Here is a 23,785-nt window from a genome sequence, read left to right on the forward strand (position 1 = left end):
TTTCTCTACACCGCTGCAGCCCCTGCCACTCCTCCTTTCACTCTTTCTTTTTCTTTTGAGCTGGGGGGCCCAGGACGAGTTTGAAAAGGATCTTAGAACATTCAGCAGAGATTAAGGTGGTGGTCACCCACCAGGCTCCTATTTAGGGGCTCACTGCTGCAGTATTTCATTAGTGTCGAAGCAAGTGTTATTTTTCTTCCTCGCTCTCCTTTTTCCCCCCTTTCTAATAAACTGTGAATGGCCATTCAGCATTTTAAGGTTACACATAAGGTTGGTCAGAAGTGAATTTAAACCTTCAAGTTGAGTTTCTTGAGAAAAGGACATTTAAATCTGATATTTACCAAGGCTGGAGTGCCAGTCAGTAGTGCTGTAAATGACAGCCCTCTGTTCATCAACGCACACTCACCTGACACACAGATGGCAACGATGCATTGACACTGATCCAACGTGGTTACCATCATATAGAGCGTGACGACCACTCAGTAGCACAGCAAATGTCACTCCCTGATTTTATGCACTTTGAATAAGAACTGGATACAAAAATCTGAAGTATGCTGTAATAGTTTGTTAGAGCGATTTTACAGCAGTAGTAAAAATGTTAATTGCCCCTTCTCCACTTAAAAACAGATTTGGTAGACCCACTTGTCAAATTCTAATTTAATGATAGCTTTCCCAAATCGACCATTTAGATTTGGGGTGAATTTAAGTAAATATTGTGCAAGATGTATTTCTAAATTGCAGCTTTATGTACTTTTCATCTGTAACATTGGAACAAATTTAATGAATCTGGTTTAGGTTCTGGTTCCACTAAAAAAATTCTAGTTCTTGCAAACGGTGTGTTTAAAAGTCACAATGAAACATCTGAGTCAAACAGATTATTGAGAAAAAAACATCACATTTTTGTATACGTCACCAGGGAGAAGGTTTTTTTTTTTTGTATACTGCACGTCACCAGTCTGTTTCACCTGAAGATCGAAGAATGTTTTTGTTTTTTTTTTACTTTAATTTTCATGCTAATTTTTAAATGACCCTTCACTGTCTTTTAGGTGCAATTACATATTATTTAAAAAAATATATATTATATATATACATATAAAAACTGACATCTCTGTTCCTTACACTTGTTGTAGCTACTGCTTCTAGAGCTGCTTTGTTTGTCTTTTTCCTGGTTGATGTTGTGTATTCCGTTGGCTTACCCTGGCTCAGCTAAAGGGCACACTAATAAGGAGATTGGGGTACAGCCCCCTAAAATGCAAAAAACTTTCTGCCTGACTGAACCTATTGTATTTAGAGGTTTCCAGCACTACCAGTCCTGAAACACACATACTGTATATAAACAGAAAGAAGCTCTAGCACTCCTCCCCATGTCCCAGACAAATCATTAACTGAAGAAGACAAACTTATCCATGTAAAACAGCTGGAGGGCCAACATAAATGCCTATTAAACACTAGCCTGAAGAGATGAACAACAGCTAAATTAATAATCTTCACATAATACAGTATTGTTTTTCACTCACTTTTATACCAAAAGAACATATGGCAAATTGCATTTCTATAGAAGAAACATCTCTTAATGACTTGCACCGCTATACAAACCATAGTTCAGTTGGGATTTTAATGCTGATACAATAGAGATGAATAGAACTATAATGAGACAGATTGGGGATTGTGAACAAAACTCCAGCAGTGTGTGGACTCCCTCAAAGACGTCTCAGCCATCGTGTGCCATTGTGTGAAAATGCCAGACAAACAGAAAAACGTAGTATACCACAAAAGACAGGAAGGAAAAGGAAGAAAGCACTTGAACTTTAATGAGGAATGGGTTCATAGACAGGGTTTGCTCTGTATGTATAATGTATAAGGTATTAAAAACTAGCTCAAATGTGCAAGTGCATCATGCACTTTTTGTGTCTTTGTTTCTGGAGGGGAAATCTGTAGCAGTTCTGGCTTCCAGTTGATGTTCAAATGAAAGATAAGACAACTAAAAAAGTTTTTTTTCTCTCTATCCCTCATTTATTAGAAAGTTCGATTTTCATCCAATATACACTGGTTAGATGTTTCATAAAAATAAATATGTAAAATAAATAAATAAGTTATCATTTTGACAAAATTTTTGATATTGCTGCATCCCTACTTAAAATACATTTGCTGCATTTAACTTTTGCATTCTTTGCACTGAAGATCAGCAGAGCAAAATTCTCAGTATTTTTTTTTTCTAAGTCACAAAGGATTTATTATTATTAACTACACTGTAAAAAATTGTCCTGTAAATTAACGGTAGTATACTGGCAGCAGGGTTTCCAGCAGTGTACCGTAATTTTACAGTTTTATTACCGTTTTCTGAATTACGGCTTTTTTGTAAATTAACGGTAATATACTGGCAGCAGGGTTTCCAGCTGTGTACCGTTATTTTACAGTTTCCAGAATTACAGCTTTTCTGTAAATTAACAGTAATATACTGGCAGCAGGGTTTCCAGCTGTGTACCGTTATTTTACAGTTTTCTGAATTACAGCTTTTTTTGTAAATTAACAGTAATATACTGGCAGCAGGGTTTCCAGCGGTGTACCGTAATTTTTCAGGATCATTACTGTATTCTAGTTTTTTTTTTTTTCTAAACCGTAGAACTGGCAATTTTGCCAACCATTAACTTTATTAAAAATACCTGTATTTTAACAAATTCACAAACTGGCATTTAATTTATACTAAAAAGTGGCAGCAAATAGACAGAAAAGAGAGGACCAAGGGGGTATTTCTTATAGAACACTATTTATTTAAGTGCCCAACCAATAATTCAAATGCTTTCTCAAAAAAAAAAAAAAAAATAAGCAATCAAAATGGAAGAATCAGTCTTTGTATGTGTTAGAGAAAGATGAGATGAAGAGAGAAGAAAATTAACCAATTTACAAAACAGACAATGTGCAAAATGAACCCTGCAGAAGTCTGTGGACATATTTAAACTAATTTAAGTTGACCATATAAAACACAAAACAAACAGCCGTTTTAGGTCTAGCTTTGTGCTATGAGTATGACAATGCATGGGCATGGGCTTGGAGTGTACGTTCCCCTAAAAACAGCCTTTAAGAAATGGCAAACAACTTCTGAACAAGAATCTTATTTTGGTGTAATAAGTCAAAACCTGGCAAGGATTTGTAGAACAGTCCAAGAACGTTTCAGAAGCATAAAACTGTCACCAACTCTGATGCAAGTGTAGCCAGGGAGGGGTGTAGTCTGAAACATAAACATTGAGAAAAATCCTTTTTAAGTTAAAATAACATCAGCAGAATTTTAATAGAACGTAACAAAAAACATGTATACTGTATAATAATATAAAACATTTCAGAAACTTAGGACCCTACGATTTCCACGATGTGAAAAACATGGAGGCAATCACAGAATCAAATCATGAAAACGGAATTAGGCAAATAATGTGGATTGTCACAGAATTTGTCACATTTGTGATGAATACAATAAAATAGTGTTGTACACTAACTGAAATCGCGATGTGGATTAGTGTATTAATTAATAAAAGTTGCAATATTATGTTAGAAGTTGTACTTATAATTTTTGTAAAGTTATCCAAAGGATTAATTAGTTAATCAAAAAAAGGAACACTAGATTAAAGGGGGGGGGGGGGGTGAAATGCTATTTCATGCATACTGAGTTTTTTACACTGTTAAAGAGTTGGATTCCCATGCTAAACATCGACAAAGTTCCAAAAATACTCCTTCCGGTTTGTCACAAGTTTCGGAAAGTTTTTTTTCGAGTATGGCTCTGTGTGACGTTAGATGGAGCGGAATTTCCTTATATGGGTCCTGAGGCACTTCTGCCGGAAGAGCGCGTGCTCCCGTATAGCAGAGCAGAGAGAGCACAACAGACTTCACTGATCAGAGCGAGAGCGTCACGAAATGTCACAAAAGAAGTGTGTTTTTGGTTGCCAGGGCAAGACAACCCTGCACAGATTACCAAAAAAAACAGCATTAAGGGACCAGTGGATGGAGTTTATTTTTACAGAGCATCAACGGAGTTGTGCAAGTGTTTTTGTTTGTTCCCTGCATTTTGAAGATGCTTGTTCACAAGGCCCAGTTTGACGACGGATTTGCGTATCGTTTATTTCTTAAGGATGATGCAATCCCAACGAAAAAGGGTCACAATCGTGTGTTGGAACCACAGGCGGTGAGTAAAACTGCTTCAAATATCTCTGCCTTCTTGTTAGTGCGTCCGCCTCCCATCGGAGACCCGGGTTCGAGCCCCGCTCGGAGCGAGTCGTTGCTGCTGCTGCTGCTTTCGTTCAGTTTCAGCCTCAGGATCTGATTCTGGATCATAAATAAACGGCTGAATCTGACTGTTAACCATGGTTTGTTTTGGATGATGGTTTTTTTTCCTCATGCTAATGTCACAACTTCCAAACGCTCTCAATGCAAAAGCCTACTGGCGCTCGTGATTCTTTAGCTCCGCCCACACGTCACATTAGTTTACAGAAAAGATAATCAATAGTTGCAGCTCTATCCCACATACACAAAAAAAAAAAAATCAAGCGTCTTCACATCAATCCTTCAAAATAAAGGTTCGGTCTAATGTGATGTGATTGTGACGGAAATATATCACTTTTGTACAGTAGAATATGTCATTTTCAAAGTAATATAATAATACAAATAAGAATTATAGTAATAAAAATAATAATAATCATTAAAAAATGATGTTTAAGGAATAATTACACAATTGTTATTCCATGTTTTAATTGTAACAGGAATAAAAATGGAATTTGAGAATAAAACATATTTCTAAAATGTATTTTAACCATTAAGATGTAATTTGAAAAAGTTAAAACAAAACAAAAAAAAATTATAAAACATATTTACTTAATTTCTTCATGAGTGTTAAGTTAAATATTAAGCAGATTTTACCTGAGAATGACAGGTGAGTTGCACTTTATATTAGAACAGTCAAATTTACTTATAATATACTTTTCGCAAAGTAAATCTTATTTAATTTTTTTCAAAGTTGAGCGCTTGCATACAATTTTTTATAATTCATAGAAATGGGAAATGCTTCTTTTCTCTTTTTTTTCTCATTGTTTCCACACTATTAGTATGACCAGTACTTAATTTGTAAATTGCTAGGTCCCGGAATAAAGTGGGGTGACCGGTTAGAGGACAGAGAGGTAACGGTGCATTTGAGCATCATTAGTGGACCAACTAAACTGATTAATAGTGTGCATGTACTCAAAAAAAAATAAAAAATAAAAAAAATCATGGTTTTAATAAAATCATTATATTATTTCAACCTCGAAATTTTTTTGTGTGTTTGGATAGTTTTTGTGTAACCTGGGACTGAACAGTCGCAACAACATAGGGGTTGTAATGAGTGCGGACTGTATCCTCTTCAGGGTAGTTCTCAGTGCCACTGACGACTTTTTTTTGGGTCAAATATAGGTTTGTGGATTTTATTTATAAAACCGTTTCTTTGCTGTAAATTATTTTATTTTATGCAATGCAAACTACAGGGACGCAACGTTAGTAGCCAAAATGAGTCACACCAGTCTTTTTCAACTGACTACTTTTAAATGTTGATTTTTTTTTTTGTTAAACAAGTTTAAATGTGAGAAATATTCTGTGTGTAAACTGTGAAATAAGTTGTATTAAGAACTGTATTTAATGAAAATGTATGTGTAACTTCACTTGCCTAGATGAAGTCCCATTTGAAGTCCATTCGATTTTTTTGTAGAGTGGCAACCTTTGGATTGACTGTAGTGGACTTCTTATTCACCACCTTCCCCGTCTTCTTGGAGACTACCTTGCCTCGGCAGGTCTTTGAGCCTCTTTCTGGGTTTATTCCATAGAATCATCTAAGGAAAGTTGCATTACACATTACCGAAGTGTATAATAACCATTTTTCAAAATTCTGATTAATTAATTTGGTTTAGAATTTAGATTAATTTTGTAAAACTTTATAATAAGTATAAAGTAATAAAGCACTTATAAATCATTTGCAAACGATCTATATATATATTCTGACTCGTTTCGATTTAATGTGGATCTACATGCCTTTCTCCTATTTTCTCCGTGTCTGGCATGCGAATAAAACCACATTTGACAGTGTTTCAGATGATGAACTGAAAAAACTGAAATGGAAGAACACAAGTAGAACACAGGAGAAAGGTTGAGGTAACTAGTTTGCAAATAATTTATTACTTTACTACTGTATACTTATTATAAAGTGTTACCACAGATTCTAAGAGAGTGATTAAAACATACGGAAAAAGGAAAACACTTACCTTTGAAAAAACTCTAACATGCAACAGGCCTCCTCTTGATACTGCAGATTGAAGATGTAGTGCACAGCAAACACTTGCAACTGCAGTCAAAAATGTTGACTGGACACTCACAAAAAAAAAAAAGAAAAAAAGAAGAAGCAATTTTAACAATTGTGCACAACAGCAATGTTAACAATTTTATATCTCAGCCATCAGTAAATGTTTCTTCTTCATCATGTGCAATGACACACTAACCCAGCAAAATCAGATGAGGATTGGCAGGTAGATTGAGTGTCTTCTCAACATCAGATGCAGATGCTGCAACCTGTAGAGAACACACAATACACAAATAATAATATTACATAATATAATGTGGTGAAGTGGAAAGAAGAAAATAAAATACTTACATCTGCATGTGAAACCAGTCCATCTTCGTGTTCCTGGAAGTGGGACATTAACGTTAGAATCTTGACAAGCAGGTGTACCATATCTTTGTTCTCATCCAGGGACATCCTCCAACTTTTCATTAAAAACACTTAAAAATATTCTGTCTACTGCTCTCTCCTCTTCCTCTCTCTCTAACTCTCTCTCTCTCTCTCACACACACACACACACACACTCTCTCTCTCTCTCTCACACACACACACACACACACACACACTCTCGTTCTCTCTCACACACACACAAAACTGTATTTGAGGCTGAGGAACAAGTTAGAATGTAAGTGAATGAAGTAACGTTTCCTCTGTGATATAGAGATTTGTGCCAATAAATCCAGTGCAAAATTAAAATTAAAATGTGCTCACATACAAAGCCCACTTTATTAACAATAAGTTATTTAGATTACACTCTAACTAGTTTTAGATACGACTTATATTGAAAGACTAATGTGTCACTCCGAAAAAAACAAACGTTTCTCACCATAACGTTAACGCTACTCTTTCCATCTATCCAGTCAAGTGCTCATGCAAAAGGCGATGAGTTTATGCTTCCTAAGTAAAATTAAGTTTACAGGCCTATTTTCGATTTCCCAATATATAAGGATAATATATAAGTTACCAACTTTATACGCACCTAACTTAGCAACATTAATGCAAATAAAACAAATCCTCCATTTTAAACTACACTGGGTTGGCGCCAATGCAAAATGTAAATATAATTGTGCAAATAAGTGTTTCAGAAAATCAGGAAAACACACTTACTTCATATCCTCGTTATCTGCAATCTGTAATCGAGATTATATTTGAGATAATATCCGTTTTATTCACAGAGACTGATGATGCTTTTCTCTGGTATCAGACGCTAACCGACCGTTGCTCCCCTCCCCCACCGATCACGTGCTCATCTTCTAAAGTTGCCAAATATGTTCAATTCATATCCAATTAAATAATCAGCGAACGGAAGTATTTTATATTTAACTATTTACAAGTTTAACATTTACAGGATTTTACACCAGGAAAGAAAAAAAAACGATGCAAATCCTTCACAAACACACACACTTAACTTTCAGGAGAAATTTGTAAAAATTGCATACATGCTAGTTCACCGTCTTGGCAAGATTTGTCAAAGGTAAATTAAAATATTGTTCCCACATTAAAAAAACGCTGCAGTTTAAGATAAAAAATGTATTCAGACTTTGATCTGCTTACCTGTAAATGAGCCTCAACTTGAGATGAAATCCATAAAACTTTGACTGAAACCATGCTCCTCCATGTGTCGGCTAGCCTTTGGTTCCCCCTCTCCCACCGATCACGTGTGCATTTACGGTAAGACACCGTAATTTTAGAAAACAGTTCAGTACTGTATATTTACGCTGTTAATATGCTGTAAATTTACAGAATTTTTTTACAGTGTATTAAATCTCCAATCAGAATCTTAATGTTTGTTCCATTTCCTCTGATTGAACAGTCTTAACAAATGCAAATAAATATTCAATGCAATCACTCTCATATTCATGTATTCGTAAGAGAGATATTAGTAGATGAAAAGGTTATGCTGTTCTATGTCACCTTTAATCAAACAGCCATCACACCCGACAGCAAAAACATGGATTATTAGAGAGAATCCAAAAAAAAGAGTCCCCTAGCAACAGTAGAGGAAAGAGAGGGTACTTCAGTGAGTGAGTGAGTCACGTGAGCCCACACCTGCACAACAGACTTTATCATTCGTCCTGCATGCTGTTTCACACAATGGACCCACTCAGTCCAGTGTCTGCAGTCACCGGGTTAACAGCCTTTGACCTCATATTGCTGGTGAAAACAAACATGATTTACAAGTATAAATCAGAGGAGCTGTCAATATGTACTGATCACAATGTGAAATGCTGCTTACACAATGTATCGTAATCCAGATACTTCCTGAAACAGGTTTTATGAATCAGCTATGTCATCTAGTATCACATTATACAACGTACAGATGGACATTATATATATATATAAAAAAAAATACCATAATTCCCACTTGCTATAAGCAAATGACAGACAAGCGAACATTAATGATACTTTACCTGAAGCTTGTGGTTTATTGAGATGTGTGATTACTATATATATAAACATTCTTAAATCAAGATTACTTGAGAAGCAAAATGATTTAAGATATAAAGTTTTTTTTATTTTTTATTAAGTTAATTGTTGCCTGTGGGGTCTGAAAAGTAATCTTGTTTTCCCTTTGAATTAAGTTTATTTTTCCGACCTCAGTAAAAGATTTATTTTCGAGCATATTATATTTGATAGATTTTTCAGGAAACCCAACTTGACATCTTAAGTCATTTTGATTCTATAGTAATGTATCTTAATTTAGGAATGTTTAAACAAGATAAAATTTAAAGTAAGCAATTTTCAGGCAACAGACTTGCAATCACCCAGAGCACCCTAGTAACTGCATAGGATCGCTCTGAAAACCTTTTTTTTTAAAGGCTTTTACAGTACATTTAAACTTACTGTTAAAACAGAGCTTGCATTGACATAAAATAAACATGAATATGCAAGAGAATCTGAGTCTGTATGAGGCTCAAGCTCTTTCTCAACAAAAGCCCATGTGCCTGACTCTTACATGACCTGGTTATGGTTACTAGGGTAGCTGTGTGTGAATTTGGTGAAAACAAATCCATCAAGGGTTTGCGAGGGCTCTACATCTTGGCTCAATTCTAAATCAACGATACCCACACACAATATGCCTGAGTGAGGCATTTTCAAAGGCACTTGAGGTGTTAATGCTTCTTAGTTTCTATTGAAAGCAATATGTGAACTGACTTACAATCCAAGATTCAGACATTTGCTGCTTGATCAAAGACGATATTATGTCATCGACTGAAGCAAAGAGGCTTTCTGTGGTCATTTGATAGCAAGAAGGTCAGCGTCACCTCGGCCCCTGCAGAGCCACAGATTCAGTTGTAGCTGTAAGCCAGTGAGGTCAGGACATTAGCTCAGAATGTGAAGAAAGATCTTGTGTCAGCACAAAACAGACCAGACTAATAAATGCGTAACTACAACATGCACTTAATATCAGATACCTAATCGGATAGAGATTTTTTGCATTAAATTGATCAAAAGTTGAAAGCAAACATTGTAAATCCTGTATAATTTTATTTTTCAAATATTATTAATATTATTATCATTATTAATACTATTTCAAATAAACACTGCTCTTTTGAACTTTCTATTTGAAAAAGAATCCTGAAAAAAAAGTGTTTTCAGCAAAGATCAGGGCCAGACATATATTTATATATATTTATATTATATATTTAAATATAATTGTGAGAATTGCACAATATTTTACTGAGTTTTTAATCAAATAAATGCTGCCTTGGTTAGAATAAGAGACTTCTTTCAAAAACATAAAAACTAAAAAAAATCTTATACCAACATTTGCACATTTTTCTAAACACAAACATAACTTAAGCAACTTGATTTTATTTACATGCATTTATGATTTCTTGAAAGATATCTGACTTCACTCACGTTTCAAATTTACTTTGGTATATTAGCAATATACGATAAAGTTTGTATGTGTCCCAACCAGGACACATAAAGATAGACAGGAATATTCATCATTTTAGATAGACATTGATTCTTCTTTCTCTGATTCACAAATAGTGTGGTGAACAATATCTCTCCCTTGGACTAGAGAACAGTAAGGAGAAACAAACCTTCAGATTTCTAAGTGTGGAGTATTAAAATATCAGATGAGTCCCACCCAGACACAGGCCTGATAAATAATACAGCAGCCAGCCACTCTACTGTGTCTGCTCAAACATATGTGGCATATTGATCTGTAACATGTCTGACCCAGCATCAGCTCCAAAGTGTGCCATTATCTGTGTCAGAAAACTGGGCCAGTTCCAGCACAATGAGAAATACGATCCCCTACAGCACATCAGCAGAGACTCCTGAGCCCATATTGGGATTTGGGATTGTATTTTTAAAACCTGGCATAAAGAAAACTCTCTTCTGTTCTCATCTTATTGAGTACTGAATATGGTGGTGTACATATTTGTTTTACAATACTGCTGTATGTATTGCATACATTTGTTAGAGTTTTGTAGTGGACGCTTTTTAAGTGCCATGTTGGTAAGTCAAGTGTTGTAGATACCATGTGTGCAGACATGAAAGACAAGCGTTTTGGGACTTATTCCCAAACTGATCAACATTTTGATATCAGATGTTTTGCTTTTGAATTAATTTAATAGAAATTATACACACTTCTCAATTAGACTTCAAACGACCTATTTGGTTTAACTATCACTAGTTCATGGCAATTGTGTCTGTGTGTGTGTGTGTGTGTGTGTATATATATATATATATATATATATATATATATATATATATATATAAAGTGGCAGTAAAGACCTTTACGATGTGATTTCTAATTAAAATAATGCTGTTTGTTGTAACTTTACATTCATCAAAGAATCCTTAAAAAATAAAATTATTCCTCTAAAACATTAAGCAGCTGTTTTCAACATTGATAATAATAAATGTTTCTTGAGCACCAAAAGAGCATATTAAAATGATTTCTGAAGGATCATGTGACACTGAAGACTGGAGTAATGGCTACTGAAAATTCATCTTTGCCATCACAGGAATAAATTACATTTGAAAATGTATTAAAATAATTTTAAAATGTAATAATTTTTCAGATTTACAGTATTTTTGATCAAATAAATGCAGCCTTGGTGAGCATAAGAGATTTCCTTTAAAAATAATACTCATTATGTTAATTATTTTATTTTATTTCTTTAGCTTAACACCCTCAGTTTCCATTTACTTTGTTGTAAGAGCAGAGGAAAACAATAGTATGAACAAACTGCAAAACTTCTCCATTTGTGTCCCACAGAAGAGAGGCGAGGGCGGGTAAATGTTTTATTTTGGGGTAAACTGAGGTCCCAGTCCTCTCAGATTCCTTTAGAAAAAATAATTATTATCATTCAAACTAAAAATAAATAATGAAACTGTGAATTGTAGCAGAATCTGCAATGTAAAATAATAGTGACATCTTGTGGCACTACATAGTATCTCAGCCTTTCATAAACTGACACTGGAGAGGGGAAGGGAGTGTCTCTTGGGAACTTGATGATGATGACAAAAAAAAAATTAACACTAGGAAGTGCAGGTCTGTGCCCCGTTGTAGTGACATTCATTGAGAAAGAGGTGTGTGTTTATGAGTGAGATGTGTGTATACTTCCTTGAGCAGCTGTAGCACAAAGCCTGTTTGAAAGTAATTACACTAATTAGACCGCATTAGAAGTGTTTATCTCACCGTATGGACTGTAGGCCAACTTACTACTGTCCAACACTTCTGAAGAGAAGCTGAATGACTGCCTCAAACACAATCACAAAGCATTATTGTAATATTAATATTGATTGATTTTATAATGAATATTTACAGTCATATTTGGTATAATTTTTCTTTTCTTTTTGCTTTACTGGCAGTAGCATTTGAACGGTGTGAATGCCACAAGTTTGTGTAAAACCTAAAGATCATGTTCTCCAGCACGATTTGAGAATCAAAAATTACCCAAAGAGAATCAAGAACTGAATTTTGATGAGAGTGGACTGTAGGTCACATACGGTTTTTCGGAGACATCTGTCTGCACATCTGATGTAAGTGAAGGGAGCAGCTTGTCTGGTGGCTGGGATGAGATTTTAAAACAGCCCTAAGAAATCAGTTATATGTCGTCTGCCAAGAACCTTGAGGATTAGTCAACATAGTAAGGCCTAAACTAAAACTCTGCCCTAAACAAGCCTGTGCTAAGACTATGACTGCATATGAAAAATGATTAATATTACATGCAACATGTATACAGAGAGTATTAAGTTCTGGATTGGTCTTAAAAGTAACTTCAGATGCAGTGGGTTTAATCTGAGCAAATCGGCCCACTGGAAAATCAGATTTGTTTATGACAACATATTACGACATAAATTAAAATTGTTATAGTTTGTGAAATCACAAAAGCACACCAATTAATACAATTAAAACTGAAGATATAAAAGCAAATGAAAAATATTAGTAAGTACTATAATAGTATATAAATAACAGTCCTAAAATAAATGGCCTGATTCATGAACAAATCATTATTTTGAGTCAGATTGCTTGGATTTTTCTGTTGTATCGGCAAGCTTTAAAGTTTTTAGTTCTTATTCCTTGTAATCATCTGGAAAACAAGGGTCAGTATGTTACTCAACATATTTCCTTTTGTATTCCACAGAAGAAAGTCATACAGATTTAGAATGACATCAGAGTAAGTAAATGATGACAAATTTGCAGTTTACGGTGAAATATCCTTTAAAGACAGATAAAACCTAAACTGAAGGAACATCTCTTTGAATAATCCTCTATTCTCTTATGGAGCAGATTCTCTAGAAATCTCTCTTTAATTCAGTAACACTTGCAGCTATTGTGTATCTCAGCACTAGACTTGTCATGGCCTGCCACGTTCCAGACTTCAAACAGCATCCTTCAAACTGGGCAACACATTAAACTATACTTTAATCATTGCTCTTCAACTTTTCGCCACCATAAACTTGTCAAAACCAATCAGAGTTTCAAAAGATCTATAGCTCTGAATTTTAACACCTGCTAATACTGCTAGCCATTCTTTGTTATGCCAACAGAAATTATAAAGTGAGATAATTCATCTTTGAGCACCAGCTTTTGCACTTAAGCTACATACAAGAGCAAACTAGATTTGAAGCGCTACCTTTCCAGTCGTGGCAGGACGGACTGAAGGTGTAGTTGGGCTGGCCCTGCAGTGGGACGCCCTTTCGAGCTGGTGGTCCCGCCCAGGGTTTGGGTGCCCATAGTGCATTTTGCTGCTGGTGAATTTTGGAGGTGAGGAGTCTGCGGCGAAGGCTGCCCTCCGTCTTAGGCTGGAGGTTCAGTTTGCGAGTATAAAGTGGAAGAAGTTCATCTTCGTCCTCATAGTAGGTCCTATTCCAGCATTTCCCAGCTGGTTCAGTAGAGAGGCAGTCCACGTATGCAATCATCCTGTGCTTGACAGAAGTCTCTCAGCTTAAGTCCAGTTTAGGACGTTCAACCACAGGTTCCCACATCCACCCTTTTCCTTTTAATCTCCACAGAGCCAGGAGAACTAGGCGTACAGAAAAAACCTCCACAAGTCACTAATCATGCTGGAGTTGGACAACATTCCGCAGAAAGATCAGAAGGATCAAACACGAATCAGTGAAAACACATCTTTTGTTGTCCTCTCACTACCAACCTTAAGCTTTAGACGGAGAGAATGTGCAAGTTAACTTGCTTGTATAATCTGTAAACCAGGATTATCCTTTTATATCCAAGTGCTGCTGAAGGCAGGCTTTGCATTACAGATGGTCACCTGGGAAAACAATGCTGAACTAATTACAATTTTCTTTTCTTTTTACCTAAATGCTTAAAAAGTAGAGGGAGAAAAAGAAGAAGAATTGTATTTTTGTACTTTTCCCTTTGACCTCTACTGGAACTATAAATAATGTTTAAAGTGGCACAATATTTTATTTTATTTTTATTTAATTGATAGTCTATAATAAATAAAACCAAAATGGTCCATATCTTCTTGAAACCCACTTGAGTCACTTTCATAGCTGTTTGTTGCCATAGGATAAGTAGGACATGAGAATCAGAGAAGCATGCAGCGAGGGAGAGAAATATGATAAGAGCAACAGATAGTTGGACAGAAAGAGCATTGTAAAGTTATCTCTAGCAAATATTACTGTAGGAGTCAAGAAAATGAGTTGAGCCCCTGGATGGGTGATATAAATCTGGGACTGGAAAGATATCCTTCACCCAGCACTTTCTGTTTGCATAGACAAGCTGGATGTAATATAACTGTCCATTTCATTGTGATCAGGTCTGATTAAACTCCAATCCGGGGTCTAATCCAAACCCTTGAGCTCAATTCTTTGGATGACCGCCAAAGGCAGGAACTGGACCAGATGAGAATTCCAGCAACCAGAAGCTGTCCTGCCAAGAGCTTAAACTTACATACAAGCACCCTGGCCCAAAGACAGCTTTTCACAGAAATACTATCACATCTGCGTAAATCTAGGCTTATCATTTAACATGCCTGGCAGCGAATGTTGAATATATGTCCGTTCTGTGTGCTGTGTAACATTTTATTGTAGTTTACCCAGTGATGTGGCCACTTTGAGAGTTTATCATGGAGCAGAAAAGTCAGAGTTTTCTAAGTCTCTTTCCCAGAAACATCTTTTGTTGCAAGCAGTGAAGTATGTGTTCGTGTGGTCATTGCTCACATGGTCTGCAAAACATCTGGATTCACTTAATTAAATGAACAGTTAGGCATTTGTGAAGATGCGGTGCAAATTTGTTAAACTAAGAGATGTAGCCCTTTTTGTGACAGAAGAAATTCGAAACGGCATGTTTATATTTTCTTTATTTAGTTTTTAGAGTTCTTTATGAATAAAAGCGAGAATGAGAAAGCCAAAACAAAATTCGAAACTTAACAGAATCCCACTTTCTTCCAAAGTTTCTTTTTCATCCTACAGAAGAAAGTAAACTTAGATTAGTCCCAACGAATCACACAAACCATTGGTTCAGAAAAGAGATTGTGTGCCTCCACTAGGTTCAAGTTCCTGGTTGCTTGGGCGCACAGACTTCTGGGGGGGTTCAACAAAGGTCAAGCTGGTCTCGTAAAAATATGTACCTCTGTGCACGTTTTTACGTACCTTACACGTACGTAAATGTCCAATGAGTGGTGCTAAAACACTGGTTCAATTTGTGAACCCTGGCACGTTTTTATGACGTTGAAATAGCTACGTATTGCAAACCCTAAACCTACCCGATAGTGTTAACAAATGCAAAACCAATATAAAAAATGATTTTGCGGATACAACCTTGCCATTTTAACTTCCTTATATGCAGATTTGAACTGCTTTGTCGAACCGTGGTTACACGGATACGAACCGGAGCTCCTCGCCTCACAACTACATCTCCATACTCTATGAGCTACCGAACAAACTGAACGCTTATGAAAACCCATAGGTATGAAGCTGAATATGTGCGATGCTAATGTTCAAAAGCATCAGTTTTCAAATCTCCCAGCATATTAATATTGTTTTGAAGTCAGAAAACATGAAATTGTGTGAAAATTATGCTTTATTAATCAAAATTAAATCCTCTAGTGTTCATTTATTGGAGACCTCCGGTCCAGTCTCCAGTCATTGCCAGTCATTTAATATCCTGTACACTATTAATATCAACCATAACATGATAAATATTATCAGCTTATCCTATAGGCAAGAATAAAAAAAAAATGGAACATGCCTAATCTCAAATCAGGTTTTACACTATTTGAGGAGTTCATTTCAGCTTAAAAGCTGCTGTCATTACAGAAAAAGGAGTGTGTGCACAAATGTACATATTTCAGATACCACTTTACTTGTATATATAGATATCCGTGCACATCCATGTCCAGTATGGATTATTGGAATGCCAGCTTAAAGCTGTTAATGACATTCCCTTCAGTATTCCAGCATTTAGACCACCAGTGTTCCCAGCTAGACTGCAATATACTTATACAAAGATTACTGTTAGTAAATTTGAGGACTGTGAAATATTTGATGTGAACTTTAATTTTGTAACTACTACACAGTAGTGCTGCTGGTACACCATATACTTATTTTAAGCAATGAATAACTGAGTTCAAAAGACATTTGTACAGTGGAAAACCACAGTCCATTAAACTCATTTTACAGATGCTCTGTATCATACACTCCTAAGAAGAAGCATCTTGGAGAAGGAAAGCATTTTCAGCTTTAGGGGCTGCTTTTGACTACATTTCCAAATCCTCCCTTCTGTCAGTCTCAATGTTTTGTCCCTCATTCTTTATACAGTGTCTTAAATAATGCAATAACATCCTGAGACTTTGATTCAGCAATAAAATAATCAACTATTGTAGATTCCATCATGAAATCATCCGTTATGGCATTTTTTTTTATTAAAAATGATCTTTCTTTGCCTATTATCTCAACCCTGAAAATATGTGCAGAGCAAACTGTGATGGACTCCACCAATGCTACATGGCTCTGACTCAGAATTCCACTAATGTGGAAGGAAGGGTCGGCTCTGCACACGCCTAGCGACTAAGACCCTCATGTGGGGCTGACATATCTGGAATGGCCATGATTCTTCAGGCTCCAAGCCAATCCTGGCTAATGTCCATGATTCATATCTGTCACAGGAACCATGAATGCCTTGTGTGAAATGGGAAAAAGTGCATAATGAGATATTCAAGCTTGCATTAGATTCAATTCCAGGTGTTTTAGCAATTAAGCCTGGATAATCACTTTGGAAAAATGATCATCCTGACAGCTGAGACGCCTTTTGTAAGATGCCATCTCCTGCATCTTCAATCCAAAGCAAGCAAAAACAAGGAAAAATCATTCTACTTTAACAGATATGATGAGATGATTGGTCCTATGGGTAGGACTGCAAAAAGAGCGAGACAATAATTGGATTACATCCAATCAGCTGCTGTGGCTCTTTTGGAAAACAGTAAAATGGAGAAAGGGAGGCGGGTACCTTTATCTAGGTCAAGGAAGCTTAATTTATTTTTAAAAAAAAACTTTCAGGCTTTTAAAGTAAATTACACTCCACAAAATACCAGTCCCTGCCTCCACTTCTCATTCAAGTCACAGAAAGATGTTGATTTGATTCAAGACCTGAGGAGCAGCTGACCAACAGAATGCACTTTTAACTCCTCATCAGGGAGCCGCTAAACCGTCTCTCCATCATGTGACACTTTTAGAGAAGCCTGTGGGCTGTGGGTCACTGTATGCAATTGCACTCAGTGATTACACCTCTGACAACAGGAGTCAGTCCATAAAGCAACTTTACTGGTGTGCAGTGTGTTGGTGTACAGTTAGCTTAAAAAGGAAAATCCACAAGCATTTTTGAGGGAAGAGGAGGAGCGCTGCTGGTGTTGATTTGAGTGATACGAATGCATTTTGACTTTAAAACACAAGCCTGTTTCAACCTGCACAGAGCTGACGGCATCCAAGTTCATATAGTGCTGCTGCAAAGGACAGATTTTTGTAAACAATTCTGTTCATAAAACAATGAAGTACGCTTTAGGCCAGTTTTCACGCAGTTTGTTAGAACTGATCAATTACATATCTATATCAATATTAGTTATGTAAGATAATACTAAAGGGAAAAAACTATATTTAACCAAACTAGCCAGCAAAAATAATTGTTTTAATAAAATAAAATAAGTTTATGAAGTTTAGTAGGGAGATTTGGGCTAGATGTCACAGTTCATCTGTCCAAAAGAAACACACTCATACAGTACATATATACACACACAACATTGAAAAACAAAATAGCTTCTATATTTATTTATCATAGATTGATAATGCACCCCAAAAAAAAAAAAAGTCTGTCGTCATTTACTCATGTTGTTCCAAACCTCTAGAACTTTTTTCTTTACATTGAAGTATATCCTTTCCACCATTTTTCATATGATAAATGTAAAAGAGAATTGCGATGGTCAAGCTCCAAATTGACAAAAAGCACCATGAAAACACTTCTGTAATACTTGAAGCTTGCCAGTTTAAGTCCTCATTCATTATAACTACACATTCTTCTAAATTTATTTTCCACATACCGGTTTGTAAAGCCAAGAATGAGTAAATGATGACTAATTTATATTGCTGACTGAACTATGTCTTTAAACTAAGCACAATGCATTTTATATGCTATTTAAAGAGCAAATGAGGAACACAATGCCAGCACGGAGCCAAAACAACAAAGAATGACAAATCTGCAACACTTGCAGCTCAAACTTAAAAGAGAATTTTGCCATGTAATCACAGCTCGGTACAGTTCACATAAACGACAGATCAGATAAAAGTGTCCTCCTTCTTTATAAACAACCACGCTCTTATCACCTCAAAACTCTGACACTGTCACCGTAACTTTTCTGACAGACACCCCCCGCCCCTGCCTCCCGGCAGCCTGCGAGCCGCTCTTCCTAGCAAGAAAACAAAGGAACCGGAGGAGAGAGCAGTGCTTTGAAACTGAGCTGGACGTTTAACTAACAGCTGAGCCCAATCTCCTCCCTTTGTCTTCTATCAGGGAACTTTTACACTCTGAAACTGCAATAACTTGTGTACGTCTCCTAGCTGTTCTTTGTCTTTTTTTCCTCCAGTTTTGAAGGTCTGACACTTACCTCTCAGACAGAACATGGTCCCCTGCCTTTTCCACTGTGTGTTGGTATTTTCTGGGAAGTGTGTCAAGAGTTTTGCAGCACACTGTCCACACACAGCACAACGTCCCAGAGAGAACAGCTGCCTCCCTCCCGTCCCGTCCCTCCCGAGCACAAACACTCACACAGGTTCATAGGCACTATCTCTAACACCCTCCCTCACTTTCACCCACGTACACAAACACACACACACACACACACGGTGGCAATCTGCCAGCTCATGCGCCCTGGGAAAATGTTATCCAACCCCTTAGTCCAACCATTCCATAGGACTGACATTGCAGGACAAAGGACCGAGAGGTGGAGAGATTGTGTGAGAGAGAGACTGACTGAGTCAGGGAGACCCCCTCCTTCTCTCTGTCTCTCTCTCTCTTCATCCCCAAATACAGCACTGCAGAGCATTGATTGTTCTTAACTTAGCTGTCAGCAGTTCAGCCGTTGCTGGCTTTTGACACACATGAAGTTAAATATAGCTAAATCTCCTCAACTCAGTTGTTTGTTACAGAAATAAAAGGTCACTGTCATAGGGTCATCGTCCAATAATGCTTAGTTTAATTGCCAAAACACTCACAACATGCTTTGTGTGCTGCATTTTGACCATGTAATGTGCAGTTAATCTGACAACACCTGGGTGCAAATAGGATGCCTTTGGCTTATGAAATCAAACTGTTACCTTTGGACCCCTTACAAGGAAATCCCTGACTATCACAAGGTAAATTAAATCATGTTGCTGGGAACTTAGTTTTAAATTCTGCTGGAGTTGTATTAAATCTGTATGATAGATCTGTAAGTGAGACTACAATTTTTTTTATTATAATAGGATAGGATTAATTTGTCAATTAATCAATAAAACGTTTAAAAATAGATACAATGTCTAGATCATCCCAAAATCAAAAGAAGAAATTATGCTTTGCATAATTATTTTCATGACAATTAAGCATATTTTACCCAGATTCTCATTACCGTAATTTGTCTAAACTGTCATTACCATAATGCCACATAAAAACTTTTTTATATATATTTTAAAAAATTATATGAATTTTGCAAATCTGTCAGGAAAATCTCATCAATCCTATGATAGGCTTCTTTCTCATAAAGTGAAACACTTTCTATCTATTTTAATTTAGTGTAAAATACTACATATTCTTAAAGTTCACCCATTAACAGACAAAGATAATTATTATGATATGATTAATATACATTTAATCAAAACATACACTATTTTTTAACATTTTGGGGCCAGAAAGATATTTTTAATAAATTATTACTTTTATTTAGAAAGGATTCATTAAAGATCAAAGTGACAGTAAGGACATCTGTAATGTTACAAAATATTTATATTTCAAATAAATGCCGTGCTTCTGAACTTTCTATTATAAGAATCCTGAATAAAATGTATTATGGTTTCCATAAAATATTAAGCAGCACAACTGTTTTCAGTGTAAATGTTTCTTGAGCACAAAATCAGCTGATTTCTGAAGGATCATGCGACATAGTAATTGTTAATGAAAATTCAGCTTTGGCATCACAGGAATGAATTAAATTTTCAAATATATTAACATAGAGAACAGTTATTTTAATGTGTAATAATATTTCACAATATTACTGTTTTTGATTGATTAAATAAATGCAGTCTTGTGGAGCCTTTCTTTCAAAAACCTCTTACTGAACTTTTGAACACTAGCAAAGTAAAAATGTGAGAAAGTAACATTCTTGCATGTGCACTGACAATGCCCAAACCTGACACTTTCCCTCAAAGCCCTGAGTGGAGGAAAATTTCAAAATGCCCCTTCTAGTCATTATGAAACCCTCAACAAAACTGAAACCTCTGATGTTCTCAACTATTTCATAGGAGATATTAAGGAATGACCACAAACAGCTCATTAGACAGACTGAAAACCGAGTGTCCTCTGCTTACCTCTGTGATGGAGAGGTGCATAAACCCACTCATCATAGTCATCTTCAGTATCCAGCTGCTCTCTGTGGCAGGAGAAAAGGCGTGCTTGCTGCTCGGACAGAGTGGAAAGACCCAGAGCACCGAGGGTTCGCGGTACAGGGTGACTTTTGCCATCTGCCAACTCCCCCCTGTACCTCAGAAAGCTCCTCTCTCCCCACATCTCCAACAACCAGCAGCAACAAAAGCCTGACTTGAACCAAATAGTCAGGCACGTCTCCAAATGCCCCACATTTACTTACAAAATGCAAAACAGCAGCTTAAATCCCTCTAACATAGAGGGAGGATTTATAAGCACGCTTGCAAAGACCAAGGGCGGGTCCTTCTAGAATATCCATGGTTCAAAATATAATGTTGAAATTGTCCTCATACACTGCACTACGAGCAGTGCTGGTCGTCAACATGCCTTTAAGCTCCTAAAAATACAGTTTTCTTTGTTTGTCTAAATGAGTTTGACTCCAAACAAGCAAAGTGCACTCTCAGGAAGTTCTGAAAAAAAACTTTGGACAGAAAGTGAGGAACTTCCTCTGCTCCCCAGCTGTGACACGTCGGTGTTTTGGCGTGAGCAAGTGTGTGTGTGTGTGTGTAAGCGTGCACACCAGCTTGGCTGTGTCTGCTTCAGCACAATTTCTGCATGCTCATTCTTCTGGTGGAGCAAAATAAAATCCATGTATCATGCCGCTCAATAAATAAGGTGATTTAAAGTAATCGACTCGAAAGGGTTAAACTGAACAGCTCCTGGCTAAACCACAAGATTCTCAAACTCCTCCTGTATAATCGTCATAATGCAACACTGTAGCGTGGTCCACACACAACCTATAAATAGTTAAAGCAGATTAATCGCTTTAGAGTGTCTCACAGGTGACCAGGGAAAGGCTCTAAGACCTGAGACATAGTGGGCCCTATTTTAACGATCTGAAATGCAAGTGTCAAAGAGCGAAGCGCAAGTAACTTTGTGGGCGGGTCTCGGCGCTATAGCTATTTTCCCGGCGGGATAAATGGCTCTTGCGCCCGGTGCAAATCTAAAATGGGTTGGTCTGAAGTAGCTTCATTATTCATAGGTGTGGTTTGGGCGTAACGTGAAATAAACCAATCAGAAATTCATCCAACATTCCCTTTAAAAGCAGGTGTGCAAGTTCCATTATGGATTGCTATTATTATGGTGTATTTACCAGGCGCACGCCAGGAGCGGTTCACAGCCGAGGAGACTGATGTTCATGTAAGAGCAGTGAAAGACAGAGAAGTTGTGTTGTATGGGGATGGGAGAAACCCACCCAAAATAGCGTCGGTTAAACAGGCGTGGGAGGAAATAGCCACAATTTGTCAGATGTCCTTATATACACATATGTCTTGCCACTATTTGGCCAACAGGTCTGATCCTTAATTACTACAATTAGCCTGAATAATTTGTAAGCTAGATTTATGCCTATTTTTTCACATCTTCGTGGCACACCACAGTGATTTCCGTCATCTCACGTGTTAATATTTTTTAGTGTAACAATTTATGATTTGCAAAAATAACTGTTGCATCTGTGTAGATTACATGAGCAAAGTGTATGCGCGTTGTGCACGCTATACATTATGGTCAAGCATGCGCCCTTAAAATAGCATAATGAACAACGCGCAACGCGCCACTAACTTTAGACTAGGTTTTTTCTGGTCAGTGGCGCAATTGTTTAATGGAACAGCAAAATAGCACCAGGGATTGTTTGCGCCGGAACACGCCTCCTTTTTTGCGCTGAACCGCCCAGGGAGCGCAAGTTCATTCACTAGTTTTGCGACATGCTTCTGTGGAGAGAAAAGCGCGCTTTGCGCGGGTGCAAAATAGGAATGACAGATGCGTCGGTGTACAAAGTCAATTGCGCTGGGTGCAAGATAGGGCCCAGTGTGTCGGTTATTTTAATGAATTTGGCATGCTTATTTATCTGTGATGAATACAAACTGACAGTACAGAAACAAGTAATGTGGATGTATCCACTCTAAAACCACTGAAAAATCAGAGCAGACATGTAATGTTAGTTGTTTAGTGACTTTGATCTGCTGCACTAATAGTAAGTACTGTTTTCCGAAAAGAAACACTATATTTTAAATCTCACATCTCTTTCTTAGTTCAAGACTGTCTTGGGATATAAATAAATATTTGTGTTACTCATACAGTTCGTAAATTTCCAGAGTTCCAGACTGTGACTGTAATGGTTGCTAATGAGATAAAAATGTGACAGTTTACAGTTGTTATGGGTGGTGGTGCTGTACGGAGTACATGATTATGGAAAACACAGGTGAACAGAATGAACTTATCAAGGGAGCATGGAAAATTAGGTCAAGAAACAAAACAGGAACAGAGAAAAAAAACTAAAAGTCTATGATTGTTACGGTTCTCCCCCCTCCCGGAAGGTTCGTCTTCGCGCTTAAAGTCCAACTGAGGAGGAGGGTGGAGGCTCTGGAGGAGGATGTGGAGCAGGAAAAAAAGGCAGGGACTGGGAGAAGGTGATGGGATGAACCATGGTAAAAAGACAGAGGGAGGAACTTTGAGCAGGAGGAGCTAGGTGTTGGTCCAGTGGCCAGCCAGTCTGAGGGCCCAAGGTGGAGTTGAGGGAGGAGATATGGAGAAGGCCTTGCCAACACACTGGGGACAAGTGATGGAGACGGAGCCAATACATTTGAAGACCCAGGTGGAGCAGATCAGACGGAGACCCAAGGCAACACCTGAGGTCCAGAGGGCTAAGGCAGAGCTGATGGCTCAGTCAACCGAGGCAGAGACAGGAAGACATTTTCACAGGGACCTGGAGTGACTGAGGACAAGGCAGGACTGGAGGGAAGGAGGAGCCTGACACAGCCAGAGGTACAGAAGTGGAGTCC

The 23,785-nt window shown here is 37.1% G+C and overlaps 1 protein-coding gene and 1 long non-coding RNA gene across 5 annotated transcripts in view; both read right to left on the bottom strand.

Annotated features, from left to right (window-relative positions):
• Positions 1-23,785, bottom strand: part of LOC128031692 (NHS-like protein 1) — a 60,019-nt gene that overhangs the window by 16,217 nt on the left and 20,017 nt on the right. Inside the window, exon 1 of one of the 4 annotated variants that reach the window (XM_052620040.1) lies at positions 18,937-19,088. The exons of the other annotated variants lie outside the window; for them this stretch is intronic. Within the exon in view, the coding sequence (XP_052476000.1) occupies positions 18,937-18,952 (16 nt within the window). The 5' untranslated portion in view covers positions 18,953-19,088. Of the gene's footprint in view, positions 1-18,936; positions 19,089-23,785 lie in introns of those variants that run through there. 4 annotated transcript variants of the gene reach the window in all.
• On the bottom strand, positions 5,687-7,568 carry LOC128031700 (uncharacterized). The gene is made up of 3 exons (XR_008188136.1): positions 6,662-7,568; positions 6,276-6,579; positions 5,687-5,846 (listed from the first exon to the last, which is right to left on the bottom strand). It is a non-coding gene; the product is annotated as an uncharacterized LOC128031700 (long non-coding RNA).

Source organism: Carassius gibelio, chromosome A17 (genome assembly GCF_023724105.1).
Source record: "Carassius gibelio isolate Cgi1373 ecotype wild population from Czech Republic chromosome A17, carGib1.2-hapl.c, whole genome shotgun sequence".
In the NCBI taxonomy this organism is placed as follows: Eukaryota; Metazoa; Chordata; class Actinopteri; order Cypriniformes; family Cyprinidae; genus Carassius; species Carassius gibelio.